Source organism: Cyanistes caeruleus, chromosome 17, assembly GCF_971803275.1.
Source record: "Cyanistes caeruleus chromosome 17, bCyaCae1.hap1.1, whole genome shotgun sequence".
In the NCBI taxonomy this organism is placed as follows: Eukaryota; Metazoa; Chordata; class Aves; order Passeriformes; family Paridae; genus Cyanistes; species Cyanistes caeruleus.
This window is the reverse complement of record NC_141717.1, coordinates 8,145,430-8,165,665: the sequence shown is the minus strand read 5'-3', so window position 1 is coordinate 8,165,665 and position 20,236 is coordinate 8,145,430. Positions and strand designations below refer to the sequence as shown.

General features: G+C 40.3%; 1 protein-coding gene across 2 annotated transcripts in view; it reads right to left on the bottom strand.

Annotated features, from left to right (window-relative positions):
- Positions 1-524: 524 nt before the first annotated feature.
- Positions 525-20,236, bottom strand: part of LOC111935981 (BOS complex subunit NOMO1) — a 24,079-nt gene continuing 4,367 nt past the window's right edge. For both annotated transcript variants that reach the window (XM_086854109.1, XM_086854108.1), the window contains 25 exons: positions 20,011-20,163; positions 19,196-19,333; positions 18,543-18,632; positions 17,826-17,931; positions 17,273-17,423; positions 15,993-16,170; positions 15,633-15,774; positions 14,644-14,775; positions 13,729-13,865; positions 13,359-13,446; positions 12,853-12,916; positions 11,971-12,066; positions 11,038-11,247; positions 10,703-10,785; positions 9,939-10,098; positions 9,692-9,818; positions 8,948-9,061; positions 8,169-8,296; positions 7,425-7,566; positions 6,527-6,610; positions 5,510-5,620; positions 4,073-4,174; positions 3,741-3,860; positions 3,087-3,179; positions 525-2,328 (listed from right to left, as the gene is read on the bottom strand). In XM_086854109.1, the coding sequence (XP_086710235.1) occupies positions 2,197-2,328; positions 3,087-3,179; positions 3,741-3,860; positions 4,073-4,174; positions 5,510-5,620; positions 6,527-6,610; positions 7,425-7,566; positions 8,169-8,296; positions 8,948-9,061; positions 9,692-9,818; positions 9,939-10,098; positions 10,703-10,785; positions 11,038-11,247; positions 11,971-12,066; positions 12,853-12,916; positions 13,359-13,446; positions 13,729-13,865; positions 14,644-14,775; positions 15,633-15,774; positions 15,993-16,170; positions 17,273-17,423; positions 17,826-17,931; positions 18,543-18,632; positions 19,196-19,333; positions 20,011-20,163 (3,081 nt within the window). In that variant the 3' untranslated portion in view covers positions 525-2,196. The remainder of the gene's footprint in view (positions 2,329-3,086; positions 3,180-3,740; positions 3,861-4,072; positions 4,175-5,509; positions 5,621-6,526; positions 6,611-7,424; positions 7,567-8,168; positions 8,297-8,947; positions 9,062-9,691; positions 9,819-9,938; positions 10,099-10,702; positions 10,786-11,037; positions 11,248-11,970; positions 12,067-12,852; positions 12,917-13,358; positions 13,447-13,728; positions 13,866-14,643; positions 14,776-15,632; positions 15,775-15,992; positions 16,171-17,272; positions 17,424-17,825; positions 17,932-18,542; positions 18,633-19,195; positions 19,334-20,010; positions 20,164-20,236) is intronic.

Below are 20,236 nucleotides of genomic sequence, written 5' to 3'. Positions count from 1 at the left end.
GGGAGAGCCTGTCTGTGCCCAGGGCTGTGCTCAGCTGCAGGGCACAGCCATCTCCCCAGGGCTGGGAGCAGTGCAGAGGTGCCAGGTGCAGCCCCTGCAGCCCCCAGTGTCTGTACAAAGCCTCTGGCAGTGCCCACGGACACAGACCTGTCTGTCTGTCCTGTTTCATGCTCCTGGCTCTGGGCATCGCAGAGACCACACTCATTCTTCTGGCTTGGGCCTGTGTATCTGGTTATTGGTTTCTATAAAGAAGGAAGATACTGATTCCTTGGCATTTAGTTCTGCTTTGGAAAATTATCTCATGTTTTAGTTTTCCCTGCTTTCTCAGAGTACAACTTCTCTGCCAACTGAGGAACTTCAAGCTATAGTTATTGTTAGGAATTAACACTTCAACAGCAGAATAAACCTCAAAACATGGGACTCAAAATCAGTCACAAGTGCGGTGCAGAAGGCAAAAAAAAGAATTTTGAGAAGAGACACGGAGCAAATTCTAGATTTAGAAGCAAACATTAAATGAGCAAGAATTGTCACTTTCTTTTTTTTCTTTTTATTAACAGCATTCCCAGTGTTCAAGTTCAATCATCAGTCAGTCTCACAGTTCAGAGATCAGAATATCTGGAACTCCTTTGAGGCACATGGAGATGTGCATTTCTTCCTCATACATTCCCCAAAGTAGCAATAACTTTATTAACATTCACCAGCTTAAAATAAAAATGTACTGAAAACGTACAATTTATTATAAGTCTTAGAACACCTTGTCTTTTCCCCATGTATTTTATCACAGCAATATGAAATTCAAAGTCATTAAGTAGACCATGGTAATTTATTAGAGCTTCATCTCAAGCTCTATACATAATGCTTTTTCAACATTCTACATTCTTGTTATGGTCCTAACAAGATTTCCCTCAGAGAGATTAGAATCATTACCAAATGAAGTTATAACTATTTAGGCCCAAACTCTTGCAATGTGCAACAAAACCAGCGTAAAACCTTCAGCATCCAAATTTCTAAGAATGGTAGGGTTTGCAAGCTTAAACATTTAAATGTAAGGGGACTTTTATTTCAAGTACTGTAAAAGAGAAACATTGCCACTTACTGGCAGTACCAATGTCTTTGCAATATTTGTAGACATTTATGTGCATCTTCAAATGCTCTGTTAACCTTTATAGTATTTGTCAATAAAAAGCCCCATTAACATTTAAACTGTGTATGACCAACTACTTACTTCAAGCAGGAATCAAAAGAGAACCTGTAAGAAACAGTTATTCATTATAGACTACATTATTGGGACTGTAGGCATTGGAGATTTCAAAAAACTCACATTCCTTATAATTAAAAACCCAAAAGGTAAAAAAGGTTAAAAAAAAAAAATCTATCATTAATTGGGAAAAAGGCTGAGCATGGCCTTAGCAGGAGATGTGACCATCATGGGTGAATGGTAACACCAAGAACACAGTACAGCTTTGGAAAAAGTAGTGCAGCCAGCTGGAGCCACCTCAGGAATACTGGAGGTCTAAAGAGATCACACTGGACAGGAAACTAAAACTGAAACACTGCTGTAGGAACATCAGAACTTACCTGATCTTAACAACTAACCTTACCTGACATCAAGAGTTTGTCTTCATTGAGCAAAAACTTAATCAAAGATAACATAATCACTGGACAAGAACTGAAATCAGACAAACTCTTGAACCAAACTGCTGAACTGGAAGTGACCATGACATAATTCACCAGCCCAGCTAGGTCCCCTAAAATTCTGTTTCAAGCAACACTGTAGAATCCCTGTGTGCTGCTTCTATAAAGTGGATATTTCAAAAGGTAAGGAAAAATCATTCCAGAATCTAGAGACTGAAATTGAAATCAAGTATTATCTATTACCACTGCTTTTATAAATCATTAATAAGGACAGCATGACCTGTTCCAATGAAAAGAAAGAAAAAAGCATTAATTGTCTTCAAGTATGAGAGATGCACTCACAGTGACAGCAGAGGCATTCATTTAATCACTTTACAACAAGGAAATCTATAGACTCCATAGAAAATTTACAACCAAAATGGAGCTAACGTGACAAATGGTGCTCATGTAGCAAAAACATAAAATGTCAAGTCTGCAAATTCAACAAATATGTGTTTTAGTGGCTTTGCCTCCTCAGGCTCCAGTTTGACAGCACCACTTCATCCAGTCCTTCCTTTCGGCTCACGTCCGCCTCGTCTTCTGTTTTTTGGTTTGTCTCTTTGCATCCTCTGAGCCCCCTTGGTCAGAGCCTGTCTGTCCAAGAGCACGGACTCCTTGCAGCCGAGTTGTCAGCTGCAGCAGTAAGGGAATAAGCTGGGAGAAACAAAAAAGGGAAACAAGTTGTGGTTACAATGGTAGGCAAGGTTTGAATGGCATGGTTCTTTAGACATGTAGCCCCTAACAGAATCTATTGCATCAATGGCACATCTCAAAGACACCAGAATATGGCAGCAAATTTTGGGGAGGAATCAAACCAAACTTCTGGGAATTTCTGATAATTAAAACCTAAAGTGATTGTTTGAGAGGAAATCAAACTGCACAGACAAATTTAATTTCTCTTCTTAGTAAAACAGAAATCTAGTCATATCAGAAAAGACTAGAAGAGCACAGTTTGACAACAAAGACAAAGGGGGTTGTATAGCAGGTAGTTGTATTCCTCTTGAGAGTATTTGAATTAGGGAGGGTATAAAGCTAAAGACTTGAAGACTTGCAAGACTTTTTCCAGTCTGATTGTGCCTGAAGCCAATAAAAGAATTATTTTCATTCCTATTATCACTGAGTCTGGTTATCTGAATTTTAATGATGCTGTATTGTCTTTTTTCTCAGAGCAATCAAATGAGAGGCCAAAATTCAGCCACAGCACAGGAACTCACCTTCACACTAAGCTTTTTTAAAGGAAGGTAACTGTCCAAAAACATAGCTACATTGTGTCCTTATAATAAATCACATTAGGGGACTGTGACTGCACCTCTCTCCAGATAACAACCCAACAAACCCCCACTTAGTGCAGTGCAACACATCCATTGATAAGACAATAATATTTAGTAAGAGTAGAACCACCCCTGACCCACCTTATCGTGGTTGTAACCTGCCAACAGCAGGAGCAGCGTCAGCGGTAACGCGATGTAAGACCCTTGGGCAATATCTTGCTCAGGCAGCTTTCTCTGGAAACAGTGCAGATCATGAATTTTACTTTTTTGTAACAGTTGGCTGTGAAATCCCCCAGCTCTAAGAAACATCAGCAATAGGATCATGAGGCACATCCAGCTCTTCTCATCTGACTTCCTTCCAAGTGCTGTTCTAGGATTTACTTCACTTTCCACTTCAAAGCCACCCTTTGGATCAGTCACTCATGCATCACTTCCTGAGGTGGGCTGCTTTATAAAGTCAATTCATTGATGGTCAGTCTCCCTGACAGTCAGCCTGCTGTGCTTTGATTTACCTGTCCCATGCTGCCCAACCTCTGTGACCCCACTACAGCAGCCATGCCAGCACAGAACCTTTCAGGCACATCTGCACCCTTCATTTCCTACTGCTGTTTCATGTCTCCCTCCTGTTCCACTGGCAACTGAACACACAGCAAATCTAAATTAATTGTCACTCATAAACCTCTTTATAGTTACACTAATAGAAAGCTTGGCCAAGAGCACAAAATACATGCAGGATATAACACCAAATACTGCTCCCAAGGTGAACATTGGAACAAGGAAATATTTAGTACTTACAGTGGGACTGAAGACCAGTGTAATGTGTTTATGATATCCAATGGCAGTGAAAGAAACTTGAGGCAGGGTGTAGTCATACTGTGATTTAGACAATGTAGAATCCAGGAGCACCACGTAATTCTGTGGGTACAAAATACACTCAGGCTACAGCATCAGGAGCACTCAGAGACAAAATCACATTTAAAGGCAAAGGTTAAACAGGCTTCAAATCTTCCAAGGCACTGCTTAGTCCAGTATGAATACAGCTCTGCAAGCACACCACAAATTACACTTCAGTGTCCTTAGATCCTTAAATAAAGTGATCTAAGCTAACTTTCCAGCAATATTCTTACCTCTCCATCTCGCAGTAGTGGTGGGAAATGAAAAAACAGGGATAGGCCTAAGTTGACTGTATGAATTGGGTTGTCAAGATTTTCACTCTTATAGAGCTTCACCTGTAAGTTAAGGAAGAAAGCACAAACCAGGTATTTCCAAGCCTGCACCACAACAGATATTTCAGACATTCCACATCTTCAGGGATAAAAGCACTTCAAAATTCATCATGTGTTTATATAAACAGAAAGTTTTCAAGTAAGAACACCTGGAAATGTTCTAATCTGGAATGTGAAAAGTCACAGAAAGAGTCTTTTTATAGACTTTGAAATAATTTAGGAACAGCTGCTCTTTGACACTTTCACATACCCAGTGTATGAAAAGCAGTCTGTGCTGTGGATCACCAAACTGCTCTCACTTGTGTCAGGATCCAATCTTAGCCCATCTTTCAGAGACAAGAATGTCTGCACTGGCAGCCAGGGTGATGACAAGCACCCATCAACAGCTCACGTGCTGTACATGCAACACAAGACCCCACCTAATATGAAGCAGGCACAGGTTTGGATAATTTCCATATAATCAGATTTTGACATGAATTCCTATTTGCTTAGGCTGAACTGCAAGGGTTTAAATTTCCCCAGAAAGATGGGACACAAACTCAGGGGCTCTTCAGTAAGGTGACATTTATTCCCTTCACACCTGCTCTGAGTGTTGGATCCTTCGGATGTCTCCCAAAAAACCCAACAGCTTAGCAAGGAGATCTTGGCAGGTGAGATGCATAACAAACTAGTGTGAAAGAAATCCAAGCACTGCATTTAGATTTGTAGGTAGCATTTCAAGGAGCTTTTAAGCCTGAGAAATGATGCTGTAGTTCCTACCCCACTAACACCTCTCGCACACACTTCCAGCATTTGCTCCCTAAGCCAAAAGCATCAGAAATGTTTGGCAAGCTTTTTCAGACCACAGTACAGTGTTTTGAATTTTGAAAATTTCAGCTTTCCTATTTGTCTTATACTGTCATTATTATGCACTTCTAAATGCACATGTCCTATGGTATCACTGCATTCACATGATATATTCAGGTTTTGACATACAGGTCAAAAATTTCAGGTGTTCCAGGAATTAATGCAGTTCTCTGATACAAAGGACTCATTTCACCCTTGCTGTCTTGATCTATCTACAGACAAAGCATCCCCAATCAGGGATATAAATCCCAAAATGTACAGGCCAGCCAGAGAAGGTATTTCTTAAACATATTCCCATGAAAAAAAGCATCAGGAACACTGCAATCTTAATTCTATCTGGAATTCAAATTCACATTCATTAAACTATTAGTACTAATTTGAATTAAATGTGTGCTCTGGCTACCAAACCATTTCCAGTAACCCTGCAAAAAAAAAAATCATTGTGAAAGCAGTAACAAATACACTTGACAAAGATGAAAGGCTTGAACTTACACATAATGTGGAGAGATATTCAGAAGCTGTAATTACATTTCCACTTAAATCAAATTGATTAATTTGCCGGAACGCTATAATATTAACATCATCAATGTCACTGTTCCCAACCTGCAATGGAAAACAGACTCAGGTTTTTGCCAACAAAGGAACAGTTAACAAAGGACAGTAACAAAACTGGTAACACAAACAGCAAACATTGATGATCATTTTAAATAAAAGTGTATTTTCTTCCATACTAACCACATGGAAGCTTGAAAGCTTTCCCACTGCAAGCCCCTGTTCTCCAGAGAGCACAGCTTGCAATTGCAGACTTGGGCATTATCAGCATGAGACTCATGACATTAAGCTAAACTAAAAATGGAAGTCTCAAAAACACAAACTATTCTGGAAAAGTATGAGGTACATCCACAGAACTGCCTGATCTCAGAACATTAGTCTCAGTATTTTGCACCTGAGCTGAGAGATGCACAGAGATCTTTATACAGTTGATTAATGTGGAATAGTTAACAAGATTCCACCAGTTTTCAATGCAGACTTATTACTACATTTTATAAAGATAAAAGTGCTAGTCCAAGTTACAATTTCACCTACACCAAAACTGCGTGACTTGGACTCAAAACATAACAATACCTCTCTGTCCATAACTGAATACAACTGTAGGACAATATGATAATTTATGACACCCTCAATCTACCACTGCTTTGCTCCACATCATAAAGAAGTGTTGAAAGGTATTCCATACATTTCTTCTCTTGTTTCTGGGTGCATAGTTTTCATGACTGTGAAAGAATAAGAATCCTTTTCACTTGTTTACTGTTTGGGTTTTATCTCACTTCAGTTTTGAGCTGTGGTGCTGACACACAATATGGGGCCTGTTTTTAGGGAGCAAACTTGCTGAAAGGCACTTGTCTAAACAGAATGCCTTCACTACATTGCTGCTGACAGAACAGACAGAATGCCTAGACAGGCCCATTTCATATTTAAGTGATGCTACAAAACAGGAGAAAAAATTACCTCAATTGCCCGGTGCTGTGGTAAAGCTCTTTCAATGTGATCATTGCCTTCAGCTTTGAGTTGGACATGATACACACAGCCAGGCTGAAAGCAACATTCAGATGATAAATCCCAACACTGAATAATACATACTTTAATTTTAGAGAGCAGTAAAGAAAATTTTCTAGCTTTCCATTTCAGATATGCCATCCAAACAGATTTAACTCTATGCAGTTAAAGTTTTTCCTTATCTTAAATAGAAAATTTAACTCAGTAACACTACTAGAATTGTTTATTGCCAGAAAATGAGAAAAGGCTATATAGAACTTTCATTAGTTTGTTACATCACAGTATTAAAAGAAATCATCTGCTCTGATGAAAGGAAACAGGATTAAAACCTGATCAAACTTTTACTGCAGGAAATTGCTGACTCCTTACATAACGGTGCCATAAATTCAACTTCCCCATTCCCTGAAGAACAGCTTATTTCACATACATGCTGTGCAATCAACATCACACACACACCCAATATCCTGCTAAAAATAGGCTGTTAATATCTTCACAAGAGAAACTAAGCAGTTCCCCAAATTCTTTTGCCTATGAAGCTTCCCTGCTGGTCACCCAAGCACCGACCAGGGGATTGTGTCTTGTCACACCAACTGCCCAGAGTTTGTGGAGGCCAGCACAGTATGCTGCCAGCAAGTTCACAGACTTACACAACAAGCTCTTCTTTTCCCCTTTTACCAGGCTCAGTGTTCACTACATGAGCATGTTTCTTCACACAGAGAGACTCAAGGGAGGCTGAGTTAGCAAACATGATGGGAAGACAGAAACCAGTGGCTACTGAACAGAACCCATTTCACTGCTCCATCGTCACAATGACAGACAAGTCAATGACAGAGAGCCTCCTACTCCTTACCCGAAGGCCACGGAGCCTGAATTTGCCCTCTTCATCAGTTATTGTGTCTTCTCCATAGATGCTGCAATCCTTCTGTCCCACAGCTTCCACTGACACTCCCTGCTCAGGCTCTCCATTTAAAGAGGAAACTGTGCCGTAACAGCTAAAGGTATAAAAAGAACCAGTTGTTCCAGGTGTGCAGATGCTGGTTTAATGTGTGTTATAAATACATTTTATTGTTATAACTGATGGAAAAAGTACTTAATGTATTTACCACAGCATGGAGAATAAAAGGGGTATTTATAATGTGTGTGTAGAACAGTTTAAATCATTAGAATTCACTGCAGTTCAGAGCACACCTTTAGGAATCCAAGCTCCCTAAACTCCATGAACAACAGTTCTTTCTTACCTGTGAGGGCAAGGAAAGGAAGGATCTTCAAGTCAGATACCTGAATTGGTCTACCATACCTACAGTAGTCCTCTCCTCTCCCACTGGACACCACACAAACTACTTCCAGTGCCACTGAGACAGTGCTTTCACAGCCACATGTCTTCCTATCACTCTGCCACCTGGGCTTAGCTAGATGTCCACATCCATTAAAAAAGGCCAAAATAAGTACTATACACAGCACATTTACTTTAAATTGAGACTTGGAAGTCTCCTCCAAACCTGCAAGAACAGAGGTGTGCTGGGAGGAAACACATTTGCTACAGAACATCCTCATACAGCCCATAGCATTTTCCATGAATTCCAGCTCTACTGACCTGTAAGCCGTTCTGTAACCAGTTATCTGGATTTTGAGATTTTGTCCTTCCTGCACTTCAATCATTTGTGATGATGGTTCAAACCGAAATTCTTTCATCATGGGTTTAAAGTAATACTGCCCTGGGCTCTGCAAAGAGGCACAAAACAAGCTGTTTACTCATAGTGATGTAGAAACTCACCAGCTCTGATCGAATATACTTTGCAAGAGCTCTCTGAAGAGCTGAAGTCCTCCGCAGCAACCAGAGGTTAAACCTGTCACAAAATGTGAGCAGTGAAAAACAGGGAGCACATTGGACAATGAACTGATGGAATTCCACCTGCTGACGAAGTGTTAAGAGAGAAAGGAAACCACAGCCCTAAAACTTTACCACAAGACCTCAAGGACAGGAAAGTGACCACAAAAGAAGGATGTCTGCAAAGAAACTATTCAAGCATGTCTATGCACATAAAGATCAATAATGTAATTAGATTTCCTTCCCCCTAAAGACTCTCCAATGATCATCAACAAATTGGCTTGTTTCATGTTTACAGACTGCAAATTAGTAACTGAGATCAATCAACATCATCTATGACCTGTTGGGGAGAAACCTCTTGCCGCATTAGATTTCACATCTTTCACTTGCTAAGATTTTAAGTACTGTTTATTCTCAGGGATCTGAATGCCTCATCATGTGTTAGGGTTTCAAAGGAAACCTGCCAGTCCAGAGAGCCCCGTTGGAGAGGGCAAAGTAACACAGCTCCACACACAGCCACACTCAGAAGAATCATTTCAACTTACCAGATTGGAAAATGTCAGCATGCCATTATCCTGTGTGAGGAGGTTGGAACGAAACACCCCTCCACTGAGAGACAAGAGAACTCCTGCAAGAGCCTGGTCATCCTCTGATTTGATCTGTTTTTGAAAAAACAGTAATTTTAAGTGTAACTGAGGTTCTTTATGGAGAAGGGTTCAGTTGAAAAGCCCCTTGCAGAGTGCACAGATGAGCTGGCTCTGAGCACTCAGCTGTGAGCAGAACCAGCCATATCTGTACTGCCCCTCCTGGGAACAGTACAGAAGCTGCAGAACCCTCTGCTCCCAAGCCCTGGGCAGTCACAGCCCATGGCACACCATGTGCCACCACAGCAGCCATTCTCTACCACTCCACAGAACACCCAGGAAGGCCAGAACGAAGCACTCCAAAGACTGGAACCAGGCACTAGCTGGACCAGACTACACCTGCACCTTGAGGGATAAAACTCCTTAAAATGGAGTGGGTCCAGCTCTATAAAAGCAAATAAAGCCAGTCTTTTGAACTGCAGGCTCTAACTCTCACTCTATTAAACCTTGGAAAGTATCTTCTGCATGGCAAATCACAGTCTACAACAGAGGTCATCCACTGAGTTTTGTCTCCTCATGACAAAAATTATTACCCAAATAACTGGACACACCATTTGTCTTTGGAAGATGCAAATTAACTTTTTGCCTGTCCAGCTCCAACTGTCCACATTATTCATTTAGAACCCAAAATGTTCAGAAAATTACCTCAAATGTCACCCCAGCAAGAGCAAAGGCTTTGAAGTCTCCAACTGTTCCTTCTACTGCAGTCAAAACAAAACCTTCCTTCTGAGCAGTGATTGTGTATTCCAAGTCACTGTGAAGTGGCCCAACACTTCAAATGAAAGAAGAACAGAACTTATTTCAGAAAAAACGGGTATCACATACACATTGTCAAGTAACCACTGTGTTTTAACTAAAGAACCCAAAGGTTCAAAACAAATCTCTTCATTACCTGTAAGTGCCTTTGTCATCGGTGAAAACTGTGATAAGTGCAGAAGTTGCTCCCTTCTCACTAATGACAATCTCAACCCCTTCCAATTCAGGATGAATTCGCCCTTCCAGAAATAAGCCTGCTTTTCCATGAATCTCTATCAGCTTCCCAGGACAACTCTCTTCATCATTGTAAAGGGGATTTCAGACAAAGAAAAAGGTCAAAAAAACACTTGACATTCTGGCTTACAATAGAAGTTTAACTACTTCCATTTCTTAGTGATTTCAAACAAAATGTTCACTTAAGAACCTCAAGGACAAGATGGACACTGAGCTAACAAGCAGCATCTGTAACTGATGATAAACCTGACAATTTCGAAGTTTATATTTTTTTTTGTGAATATTTTTATTACTATAATCTAGTGGGGAAAAAAAAAACCTTTAACAGAAGCTTGAATTTGGTAACAAATTCAAAATAGAAACCTTGTTTTTGCACAACTCTTTTTCTAGGTGACAGTACTATAAACAATTCTGAGAATCTGGTGTAATACCCAGAAACTTGGCCTTCCTCTTGTGCCAGGTGGTTTTTCAGCACTTGAAATAAAAACTGTACTTGCATCTTCTATCGAATAACTTCCAAATTCCAGAATTAAACTGGCCCAAGGAAATAGCTGCAACTGAAACTTCCCTATCATTACTTTTCCAAGTTATTCATATGTTTATCTACACAGATACATTTCAACCATAAAAATCTAATCCCTTCAAAAATAAATTATTTATATTTACCTCCACTAACAACTGCTTCCACATAAGGTGGGTAGAAGAGCAACTCTTTTGATGATGGCGTTACAGTAATTTTCTCTCCAGACCTGTAAAACACAAATAAGATATAATTAGAAGAAAATTTAATTAGCAGCTCTCATGTAGAGAAGAGTGCAAAAATGCATCTAAATACTCCAAGAAAAAAGTATCAACAACAACCTATGGAAAATTCTTACTATGTGGTACTAAGTTTCCTTGTAGCTCAGAGTCACCAGCCAGCAGCTCTGTCCTACCTGGAATTGTATCACAGTTCTCTTTGGTGCAAAGAACACACCTTGTCCACTGGAACTTGGTATTACCTTGCCCAGTAAGAAAATTCATATAAGAATGGTCCTTGGAGTTCCTCCACCATTTCTTGCACTGGTGGCTTTGTTCCTTCCTCCTCCTGACCCTTCTTTTCCCTCTCCTGCCGGCGACTCTCGATTTCTGCCAGCTGCTGCTCCCGACGGAGCTCCTGAACAGACTTCAGGGGCCCTAAAACTAAGGCAGGTTCACTGTCAATCGATGACCTGAAAATATGGAGAAAAACCAGAATTACCTCCTTCCATGTGGAGAGATAAGAGCTTGTTGTATTTATTAATTACTGCCTTTACACCACTGCAGACAAGTCCCAGAACATTTTTAAATCCATCCCTCTTTAACTGCCCTGTTTATTCTGGTAAGAGCACAGGAGTGGTAAATTTTTAGGCTAAAACCATCAGTTTGCAAGAGTACCTTTAACAAAGACCTGAACTAAAAGAGAAAGGAATGTCATACCTGAGAACAAGCTTAATACAGAAAGAACTAGTTGTACAAAATAAATAAGAAGTTTAATAAACCTGGTTTTTTTTCAGAACTAGGAATTTTTGTCTCAGAACCTACCTCTCAGGAGCAGAGAATACAAGGAGAAAATAACTTCTATCACACATAAATACTTCCCAGAGCCAGCAACTCCCAGGAAAAGCTCTGAGGTCTCACCTATCTGCCCTATGTACTTGAACTACTCAGCTATCTTGTTGCTGCCCATTGAACAGGTTGCTGTCTAAATTCAAACAAGTTCTTAGAATCAGCTCAGAACAATGCATTTGGTTTCACTCTCCCTCATCTTGCATCCTTTCTTTTCTAGGATTTTCTTCTAGACTCCAATCATCCTTTGTATCTTATCATGTGTCTCTTCTCCAACAGCTGGGGTAAAGCTTTATGAGAAATGTCTTCTTCCACTTTTTATAGCACCACAGTTTCTTTGTCCTTACTTAATGGTAACAGTTACATCCATCAGTTTATCAGTTACAATCGTGCCAAGGACATGGTGGCGAACTGCAGTGAGCGTCAGGATACTCGGAGAGGACCTGCAATCAAAGGAACAAAGACATGAATTCAAGGTCCCCTTTCCAAATAAGCAAATCTTATTTAGCAGAGTCTGTGCTCTCACCCCTGAGATTGAAATGCTTTCTAAAAGATGATACACAAATTACACAGCAAAGCTGTAGTGCTGGGATGTTCATCTATTGGAAAGGGAGCATTTTCCAACTCGAGCCCCAAAGCAATTCCTTCCTTTGTGCCTTCTGCTTTCTCTCAAGCTAAAGCTGATTTGATTGATTTCATATGTCAAAGTGTCATTAAACACATCACCAGACCACAATCTATAAATAACTAATTAAACTTGCCTGGACAAGGAAGATTCAGCACTGCTTACTTGTGGTAAGGGTGTACATTTATTCAGCTTGCAAAAAATGGGGTGAGCAGAATCAAAATGGCCAGAAGATCATGGCACCAGTGACACCAATAGTGTTAAGTGCCTCTTAGTAATCTTACTATCCCATCTTTTCCCTTTCAGCTCTCAGAAGTTATTTTCAATGAAATAACTCTCCTCTGTTACAAAGCAAACCCAACACTAAACAGAAATTAGACAGAAAGCCGACAAAAATACCCATCTGAAGTAACTAAAGCTGCTTTAAACCCTACCATTAGTTTATTTTTATTACTTTTAAGATAGAAAGTGCAAGAGAACACATGTGATACACCTTGCTAGAGCTTCCCTCTACACATCCTGTCCTGCTGAAAGCAAGCAGGAGAAGGAGCTTTATGGCAAATCACACTGGTAGGTGTAAGGTGAGGAACAGTCACACTCTTACGTGTCGTAGGTGTAATACTCGTGTTCAAACTGGTGGCAGGAGCGCGGGGTCACTTCATACACACCTACAAACAGCAGGGCAAAGAATGACCCACTGAAAAATTCAAATTGGCTGAATTCTCAAGATCACATGAAAACAGAGGTACAGAAACAATTACAAAATTTGACTATATATCTGCTGCCTTTCACAGAGATATTTTTTAATGTGTGTGACAAACAGAACCCATATGAATGAGATTATTTTAACATTATCTTCCTTCATCGAAGATGAAATCACCAACTAAAAAATTAGTAATATTTTATTTCTGAAATCTAGATTTGGTGAAAGACTAAATAGCAGAAGAAATGGAGAATTCTAAAAACTTAGAACAGATCATTTATATACAGATGTAATTAAAACAGTGTCTTTCAGAAACCACAACAAAGTTTTTGGGTTTTTTTAGTTCCCAGCAGTATTAGCTAACTGGTTATTTTTCATTTTTTAAACTAATATTTTAAAGCTGTTACCTGGCTTTGAAAGACAGAATCTATTAACTCCTTTGGACAGATTATAAACACCAACATTCTCTGGTCCATTTCCATCCTGATAAAATTCCTGTGAAGCCACAGCACAATTCACTATTAGCAACTAGCAAACAACAAAATGAAAACAGTATTCACCTAAACATACATCAATGCCATCTTTTTTGTAACACCTAACATCAGGAGGCCGTTTTACCAAACTTAAAAGACAAATCTCAAAGCACTTTAAACATCAATGTTCCTGTTCCCTGTGACCCTCCAGAGACAGGAGAAAGAAAGCCTTGATTCCAAGCATAATCCTATCCACCTACATAAGGTCATTAAAAACATACAAGAATATTTGTTTTCTACGTACCAGTGTGATTGCATGAGAAAGAGAACACCTCAGCATATATCCAGTCTGCCTGAATTCTACTCCTGACACATCTTCCTCCAAGACTTCCAGTTCCAAAGACTTATTCTTCCAGCACCAGTCTTCATGTACAATGCTTACTAGAATATACACCACACAAAGCATTTTAATAATGTAAAACTGAATAGGTAAGGGCAGGTTTTGTGATATAAAAGTTTGTGTCTCTCTAGCTTCCCTGACAATGATCTTCAAATATAAATACATGACAATGCTTGTAAAAACAGACATGGCACTCAGCACTGCAGTATCACCAGGAACCAAACATATCTACCAGGAAAGCTGTGCTATAAAAAGGAATAATGAAGCCCAGCCACCCTGGAAGGATCCTCAATGGGTATTACCACTGTGACAGGCAAAGCAGCCTAGAGGACATCACAACCTAAGCCAAATTGAAGCTGGTGGAAAGATGCTCCCACTCCTGTATAAAGAGTGCAATCTATATTGCTCCTTCTATACCTTTCCCTGGAAAACAATTTATTTTCACAGGCTGATGCAGGCTGGCCAAAATATATACTGTTCTTAGGAGCAGTGCTCTGGAAGCAGAACTGGAAGCAGAACTGGAAACAGAACTGGAAGCAGTGTGTCCTGTTCTTAGGCTCATGATAAAGCCCACCTCCCCCACACCAGCCATGCAAACCCTAAAACTGAGGGGAGCAGTAACCTTTGGGCTGACACAGGGTAAAACACCCAACACTAAGAAAACTTGATGCACTGTTGTAAGGTTTTTGTACAGATTTTCTCAACTTCAACAGTTGTGCTGGGCATTCTACAAAAAGGTATCCATGATAAGAGAAATGCTCAGATTGGGTCACAAATTGGGCTACAAGGGTGCCCCCCAAGCAGTTCCCCTGCTCCTACCTTTGTACTTGCCCGGGAGCACGCCCTCGAAGGTGAAGGGCACCGAGTCCCTGCTCCCGGCCAGCTGCAGGCTGCGCTTCTCCCCCGGGCGGCTCACGGACTGCAGCGTCACCAGCAGGTCCCCACACGCGTCTGTGGGGACACACAGCACGTCAGGCTGCACCCCACCTCAGGCCTACAAACACTCAAATGCTTCCTCCCTCCCAGCACCAATAATATATAATGTTTCCAATTATATCTTGTTTCTTAGGCACATGTTTATAAGTGTTATTTTGAATTCTGCAGGATTTTGAGATTGTTAATCATATTCTTTTATCTAATGGCAAGAAAAAACCTGAAACAACATTAAATCCCTGGGTTCACCTCACTCTGCAGAGACTTAATAGCCCAGTAAACACCTGCAAGACAGAACACAAAGTGCAGGGAAGGTTCAGAGAGGAAAAAGGAAGGGTAAAAATTATAAAAATCAGGTTCCAATCATCATCTGCTGAAATCAGCAGGTAATCAAGGAAAATAGCAGGAGAGAGGAACCTCAGATGAATAAAAAGACAAAAAGCTTATGAGAGAACAGAGGTTGAAAGCTTCTGCCAAAGGCTTGAGCATCCTACAGTTTTTACATGCACTGCTTTTCTCCTTTGTTTTTGTAAACTTCTTTTCCAGCTCCAGTACTTCTCTGATTGATGTACAGTATCCCAAGTAGCAGACAGGACCATCTACTTCCAGAACCTACCCATCTTCTAAGGAAGGAAGACTTGCTTATTCCTAACAAGTATTAAAAGTAGGTACACAACTTTACTCCAAACTTTGCTAAAGTTAAGGTACTAGGCCACAACGTCTCCCAAGAGCTGCTTTTTCCATATACTGCAAGCTACATTTACTTACCTGCTGATGGGACTAACCACAGCAAGTGTCTTGATGTCAACAACACTAACACATGCAGTGCTGAAGTTCTCCATTCCATTGCCATTTCACTCTCACAATGGGCTTACCTAAACAAGAGATCTTCCCTGAGACAGATGCCAAAAACTGGGAGAAGGTCACATCCATCACTGGTCTGTCAGTAACAGTAACAGGGAACATTCTGGGTTTCAAAGCCAACCCTGCTCTGGTCTCAGCCTCTGGAATAATTACCTGTAGAGTATATGACAACAAGGCATCACCACTTTTCAGATACCAGTCCAAAAACATCCACTCTGCTATCTTCAATGCACTTATCAGAACTTAGAAAATGGAAATCTACTGTAAATCCCAGGCAAAGCAAAACCAGCCTCTCAAACATGCTTTCCAAAATTGCAAAATCTTCTAGAACATGACAGTCCTACAATGAAGAAATGAAAGTTCATTCTTACCTGAACATTGTATGTACCCGATTTTGCCTTGAAACAAAATGCTCCATGAGTGTCAGTTTCCGTTGTAACCAGTGATGCTTTGTCTCTGTCTTCAGGTATCATGGTTACCTTGTATTTACTGATCTGTTTGACTGTGTCAGGGAATCGAGTAACTGAGATGTGGCCACACACGCTGAACCTGTTAAATAAAAGCCAATCATCAGAACAAATATCTTGATTTCACAAGGATCATAAAAAAACTACCTCAGAATTTCCTTAAAAAGTAAACCCCGCTATGTTGAGGTAATAACACCTGAATTGGAAAGGATTTCTCTTGAAAGAGAGATTTTCAAGCAACTTGCTTCACTCTTCCTTGCCACCAACCCAATCACTTCAAGCCTTTTTCCTTTTTTTTTGCGCTAAGCAGGCAACGGATTTAGGACTTCCTCCCCTCAGGTTTTAAATAGTTTCAAGTGTTTTGTGTCAAAACCCTCAAATATAATAGGTAATCCACTGGAACACAACCTTGGTACACCTACACTTGTGAAAGCACAAGACAAGATGACAAATTAGAAGCTGGTACGTTTTGTTTTTTGCCTTCAACAGCACAACGTATTTAGTTACCGAATAAACTGTACCACATCATTTAGCAGCACACAAGCTTTTTTTCTAATTGGCTGGCTATGTCTGTAGGAGCTGACTGCTATTTGACTCAGTAAATTCCAGGTTTTCATTTTTGCAGAACACTGCCACTATTTCCTCCTCTGAACTCCTGGACACAGAACAGGCCCTTTCATCTTCCTCAGCTCACGCTGTATCTCCTACCACTGCACAGCCTTAGACTCACAGTCAAGGCAGCAAACAAGAAAAAGACAATTCAGGTAAGGCAACAATGCCCTTGAGAGTGAGCAGTAAAATGCAGAGGTTTGGTACAATACTGCACCAGGCAGCTGTGTGACTCCAGATATCCTCCTTCTGTGCAAGAGTGAAGTGGCCAAAAGCATCTCTGTTGCTTTCTTGGTTCACATACCATTCTAAAATTCTTAATCTACCCTTGCCTTAGTGTCATCATTTGCAAGGGAGAGCTTACTAAGAGGATGCTCTAAACCTTAACTATTGTTGAGCAAAACACTGCACACAAAACATGCACTCATGCTTCCCTATTTACCTTGAATTTTTTCAGCAACATTTAGCTCCTGACAACACCACACAAGTCTGGGCATGACACAGGAAAGGATCACCAATTTTCACAGCCTCATCCACACATCAAATTGCATTTTCATCCTGACACCAGTCCTTACCCTGTTGCAATGATGTTTGCCAGCTGAGGTGTATTTGGTGCAATCTTCACAGTAATAGTATCAAAAAACAGGTGTTCTTTCCTGGCATGAATTGTGTATGTACCTGTTGTTATGTTCTCAAGGCGGAAGGAGCCATCAGCTTTTGTCTTCACTGTAACAAACAACAAGAGTTAAAAACCATATGTTAACCTTAGGTACCAACAGATCCAGAGGGCATGCACTGCTTTAAGCTATTTTTAATTCATATTATACAACAGTTTTATGCTTTTTTACTAGATGAACCTTCATTTCTGTATTGCAAAGTACAATCTAGCATATGGTTGGAAACAATTTAAAAATTTTCAACTGCCACACAAATGAACATTTAATGCTCTCATCTAAACCAGAAAATGCAAAATTTATCAACTGGATGAAATCCACTGTAATATTTCAAATAAACTGCAACAAAAGTAGTGTATTATCCTGAAGGCTTAATTCCGTATCATACACTAGTCCTGTACTTGAGTTTAATAAAGGCTTCCCTGTATCAACAACGATCAAGAGCACTGCATACCTTTAATCTGATTGTTCAGAGTCACAGTGGCATCAGCAACTCCTTCTCCTTCAGGACCATTCAACACCCTGCCTGTGACAGAGAAACCCATCACATGGAAAACAGGCTGAAATGGGAAAAAATTAACATCAGTCTTTACTCGGGAAACGCAAACACACAGCTACAGCAATCGACACCAACTGTTTTCTCTCCATCACATATAACGGAAACTTATTTACAGCTCTAGGAAAAAAATGTACCAGGACAATCACAGTGAAAGTACAAACTGATCTCCAGGGATACTGTTCTCCTAAGTACAAAACACACATCCTCAATTTGTCTGCACTGGTACAGCTCAGAGGGCTGCAGTCACAGATCATAATGCCATTACACAAGGCACTCTGCAAACCAGAAAACCTACAGGCCCTTCTCCAGAGATGTGACAATCTCAACAAAGAAATATAAGCAACCTGGAAGATTACTGCCTGTCTGCAACACGGACATGAAAGTGAACAAAGCAGGCAGCTTTGCCCTATTTTGTTTCTTCCTAGTAAAAGGGATCAAAGTATAAAAACACAGCATGGTACTAGAAACTGTCTTCTACCTGCTGCACATAAACAAGTGTCTTCAACTTCTTATAAAGAAGTTTTTCCAAAATACAGCTGCTTTCTGCTAAAATCAGTTATACTTTTAAAGGTATGAGTGGCATAAAAGGATTATTCCCTCTGCAAGCCTTACCTCAATCTGTAAACTGTCATGCTCTACATGGAAGTCCAGTCTAGATGGAGCAACATCAAAGGTGATTCTCTCTCCCCTGTAGAATGGTATCTGAAAGAGCACACAAAGCTTTGACTCCTAAGCTGTGATGACAGAATGGTTTTCCTCTACCATTTCCCATGTTTTTATCACCATCAGACACCTCTGCTAAGGGTCAAATAAGCTGTAAACCTCCCGGAAAAAATTACTCAGGGGCATGGAGAGACAAATATGGGCAATATTTCAAGACTGATGGAAACCATGAAATTATCAGAAAAGATGGAAAAGTAACCCCCTAGTCAGAATACAGCATACTTGGATGTGCAAGAGCTTACAGACCGGACTAGAAGGATTAAAGGAATGAGTACAGGATTAGAGGAATGAATGAATTAGAGAATTAAAAGAAGAATTAAAGGAATGAATCCCATTTGTAGGGCACACAGACTGAGAATGCAGGACCATCACTCCAGGCAGTGCACAGAGAACATGCTCCCACACCATCCAGATGTAAAAAAGAGAATGGGAAAAAAAGGAGACCGCTTAAAGGAGAGGAGGTGGTAATAGCACACTTTGGTTTAGAAAATGAAAGTTAACAACTCACTGAATAGACAAGCAGTGAATTTCTAGCCACTTACCACAGTGTACTTCCCACTTGGTAGAGAAAGAAAGCTAAAAGACCCATCTTCTTTTGATACAACATTGCACAAATAGGATAAAGACTCATCTCTTGATTGGAACCCCTCCACAGGAGAAATACTGCAGCCCACAACATCCTGTAGTAATAAATGCAATACAACTTTTTGTCTCAAATAAGAACACAGAAATTATTTGAGGGAGTGGGGGGAGGATACAGGAGGGTTCAAAATACTCAACTGTGAATGAGTGATGGGAAGTATATATGCCATTTTAGAGGCAAAGTTTGATGACATGGGTTAAAATTCATGTATAGGTAAAACAGGAAATATCAGCAAATAATCAGCTTTATGGTAACAAGGACAGAACACTAGGAAATTCGACATCCCCAAAACTCCACCATGTGTCTTAACTGATTTCAGCTCTGTGGACAGGGTTAACACTGCAGAACAGAGCTCAGCTCTACATGACCACATTTCACACTCATTTCTTAACGCACTTGTAAGGTGGAAATAGAAGCGTGTGAACTTTGTCTTCCCATCAAAAGGGCAAAGAGTAATTAAGATGTCATGCTGAAGACAAATTACAGCTACTGTACAATGAATTATGAAATAATTCCATGCAGGTCACGTTGGATTACAAGGGCCTTGTTGGGGAAAAAAAAAATCACACGAAAGAACCAAATGCAAAAGTACAGTTTAAGGGATAGTACGAGCCAGTGAAGGACAGATGAGTATCAGGGCAATATGAATCTAGAAGCTATTTGGTTCTTATTTATAGCCATACTCATACTGAAAAGGTACTGATCAACCATTACCTCTTTAGAGACTGAAGAAGAGAAAAGGAGAAACATGACTCCTTTCATGGGTTCTCCATCACTCCTCACAGACCCAGAGACATTGTAGCCTGCAACAATCAGGGGGCTGGCAGCATAAGCATTGGAACTTGTCACCCGCACCACTGTCTTCGACTGAAATACAGAAACAAACATCTTCACCAAAAGCAGCCATCAAGTCTCATTTACAGCACCTAAAGAACAATCA